Source organism: Rhagoletis pomonella, unplaced genomic scaffold, assembly GCF_013731165.1.
Source record: "Rhagoletis pomonella isolate Grant_MI unplaced genomic scaffold, Rhpom_1.0 Rhpom_scaffold_00006, whole genome shotgun sequence".
NCBI classification, from domain to species: domain Eukaryota; kingdom Metazoa; phylum Arthropoda; class Insecta; order Diptera; family Tephritidae; genus Rhagoletis; species Rhagoletis pomonella.
This window is the reverse complement of record NW_023458560.1, coordinates 8,814,538-8,816,927: the sequence shown is the minus strand read 5'-3', so window position 1 is coordinate 8,816,927 and position 2,390 is coordinate 8,814,538. Positions and strand designations below refer to the sequence as shown.

General features: G+C 35.6%; 1 protein-coding gene across 1 annotated transcript in view; it reads left to right on the top strand.

Moving 5' to 3' along the window:
- LOC118741549 overlaps nucleotides 1-1,381 on the top strand; it is a 16,526-nt gene extending 15,145 nt beyond the window's left edge. Inside the window, exon 2 of the mRNA XM_036473548.1 lies at nucleotides 801-1,381. Coding sequence (XP_036329441.1) covers nucleotides 801-1,335 — 535 coding nt within the window. The 3' untranslated portion in view covers nucleotides 1,336-1,381. The remainder of the gene's footprint in view (nucleotides 1-800) is intronic.
- The last annotated feature ends 1,009 nt before the right edge of the window (nucleotides 1,382-2,390 follow it).

Sequence of the window (2,390 nt, the reverse complement as noted above, 5' to 3'; positions counted from 1 at the left end):
AATTATTTTTGAGTTTATGAAGGGTTTTCTTCTTTTTGCAGCCACTTGGTTTGTGTATGAGATACGACAAAATGTGATAAAAACATGTACTTAATTAACGCAATTTCTTATTCAATACCCTGGAAACTAAAAAAGATATTCAAAAATTTATAACGCTATTTGAAAGATCTTATTTTAAAATATATAACTGCATCTTTAAATCGTCATGAAAATCGTCAAATAGCTCAGCAAAATATATAACTAAACTTCCCAAAATAGGCGAAGACATGTGTCTTTCCATCTATCTTTTTGTATAACTACTGTATGAATTGATCAAACTTTGATTGCGTCTTCCCAAAAAATTTAGATTTTTAGATAATTATCTGTATTAAAGCTTAGTTTCCAGCTCTTTAGAAAACGATCAAAAAAATGTTTATTAGCTCTGATCCAACACTTTCGTGTAAAATCCTGTAAAAATGTCAAACAGCAAAATTAAAGCATAGACAGACGGCAGTGTTGATCCGGATCAACTCGTTAATTCAGAATTATCTCGGGCTCAGTCTTTCCTCACGAAACAAACACGGGTTGCCTGTGCTCTTGTTTAACAAAAAACTTTAGAAAACCGGAGTAAATTTCTTAATGACTGCGTACTGCCTTATGGAAATTTATCACAAGAAAATTTCTTCGCCATTTCTTGAGCGATTTTTATATGGACCTTTTGTTTTTCTTGAGAGCTGGATATTAAGCTTAAGTATTAAACGTGCGATATGTATTTATCTAATTATTTATTTATTTTTCCTTTGTACAAAATATTTTTTTAGACTTCTTTTACTTATGGGCATGGGTTTGGGCGCAATGTACATGTTGCACCTGCTTGCACAGGACTACAATAAAATACGACAGCCCGTTGCTGCGGCTGCGCGCGCACTCGCTTCGGCCAGCAATGCGGTCGCACGTGTGAAGCGAGGTAACACCGAAGCAATAACCAAAGTCTACAAGCTCTTGAATATACAGGAACAACCAGGAAGCCATAATACTGCCAACACAACAACACTCAGTATTGAATGGAAACGTATTTTATCACGGGACCCTTTTGAATGTCTATTATCACTAATATGCCAACTAATGTCAGGTGCTGAGGCACACTCACGCGAAGCCAGATTAATAAAGGTATTCCTCGAAACAAAGGTTACTCACGCACCAGCAAAAATTGGAAGAGCTTTTAGTAGAGGTCTGGCTCTTCAAGGTGCTACCGATCGCTGCTATGACGAATATCCATTTTGTGTTTACTCTGCGAAAACTATGCTCAGAGTGCTAAGATGGTTTGTAGAATCACCTAGTGAAGAAGACGCCTGATAAGCCAAAAGCGATATTGATTGCTGGCGCAAGAGGAAACATTACAAGCGTATGGTCGTTTCTATCAATTGAAATCTTCATATATACGTAAATAAATAATTACTTACACATAATTGAGTATTTAGTCCCTTGGCGCGTTACGTTTAAACCGGCTAGAATAATACCGCTGGACTAACTTTTTAAGCACTCCTCTGCAGACATATCGTTTATACGCCCCATCGTTCGAGATAGATAATAGGGCTGTTATTTTCTTCAAAATGTTTGAATGGTTTGCTTACTAAATATGAACTTCGGCTATAAATATTTACTAAAGGCCTGCAGATGTTGAACTATAAAACATAGCAACATGTGTCTCATAGGATGGTCCAAAAACAATAAAGTCGGAATTGTAATGCTCTCACCCCTAGGATGGTTCTATATTGAAAAAAGTATACCCCTATTTTTTATTTTGAAATCAAAAAATATTTAGAGGTCGCTCAAAGCGCTCAAAGTTTTCCATGTATTGTTATATGGCAAAAATAAAATGTTTCATAGAAATGCTATAGAATTCTTGAAAATCGATATTTTTCGATCGGAAAGCTCTGATTATCTTCAGGAGACTTTCAATAATAATACCCAATTGTTTATTTAACCCTTTATTATTATTGGGAATCTTCTGCATTTGTCTCAAAATATCAAAGCACCTTGACCGCATGGAATGGAACAACAAAACGGATTTGACGGCTTATGGTACCGGCAGCTGTGAGTAATTAATTGTGACTGCCTGCAACTAGGAAAAGTCGAGCTCAGCTAATAAAAAAAACTAATTACAAGCTATTCATTACTGGTGAACCTTTTCAAGAAGTCATTCGGGAGCTAAGCAGATCTGAGACCTTCATCGTGCGTAATTCCAATAATTCAAATTATTATAAGAAACGGGGTGCCTTTTTAACAAGCAAACAAGATTTTAAACTAATTCGGCTGGCAGCCACGACTTTCAGAATTTTCTTAGAAATTTTCATTCCTAGAAAATAACAATTTATTTGCCATATCCACCTATTTAGAACCTTGCTATA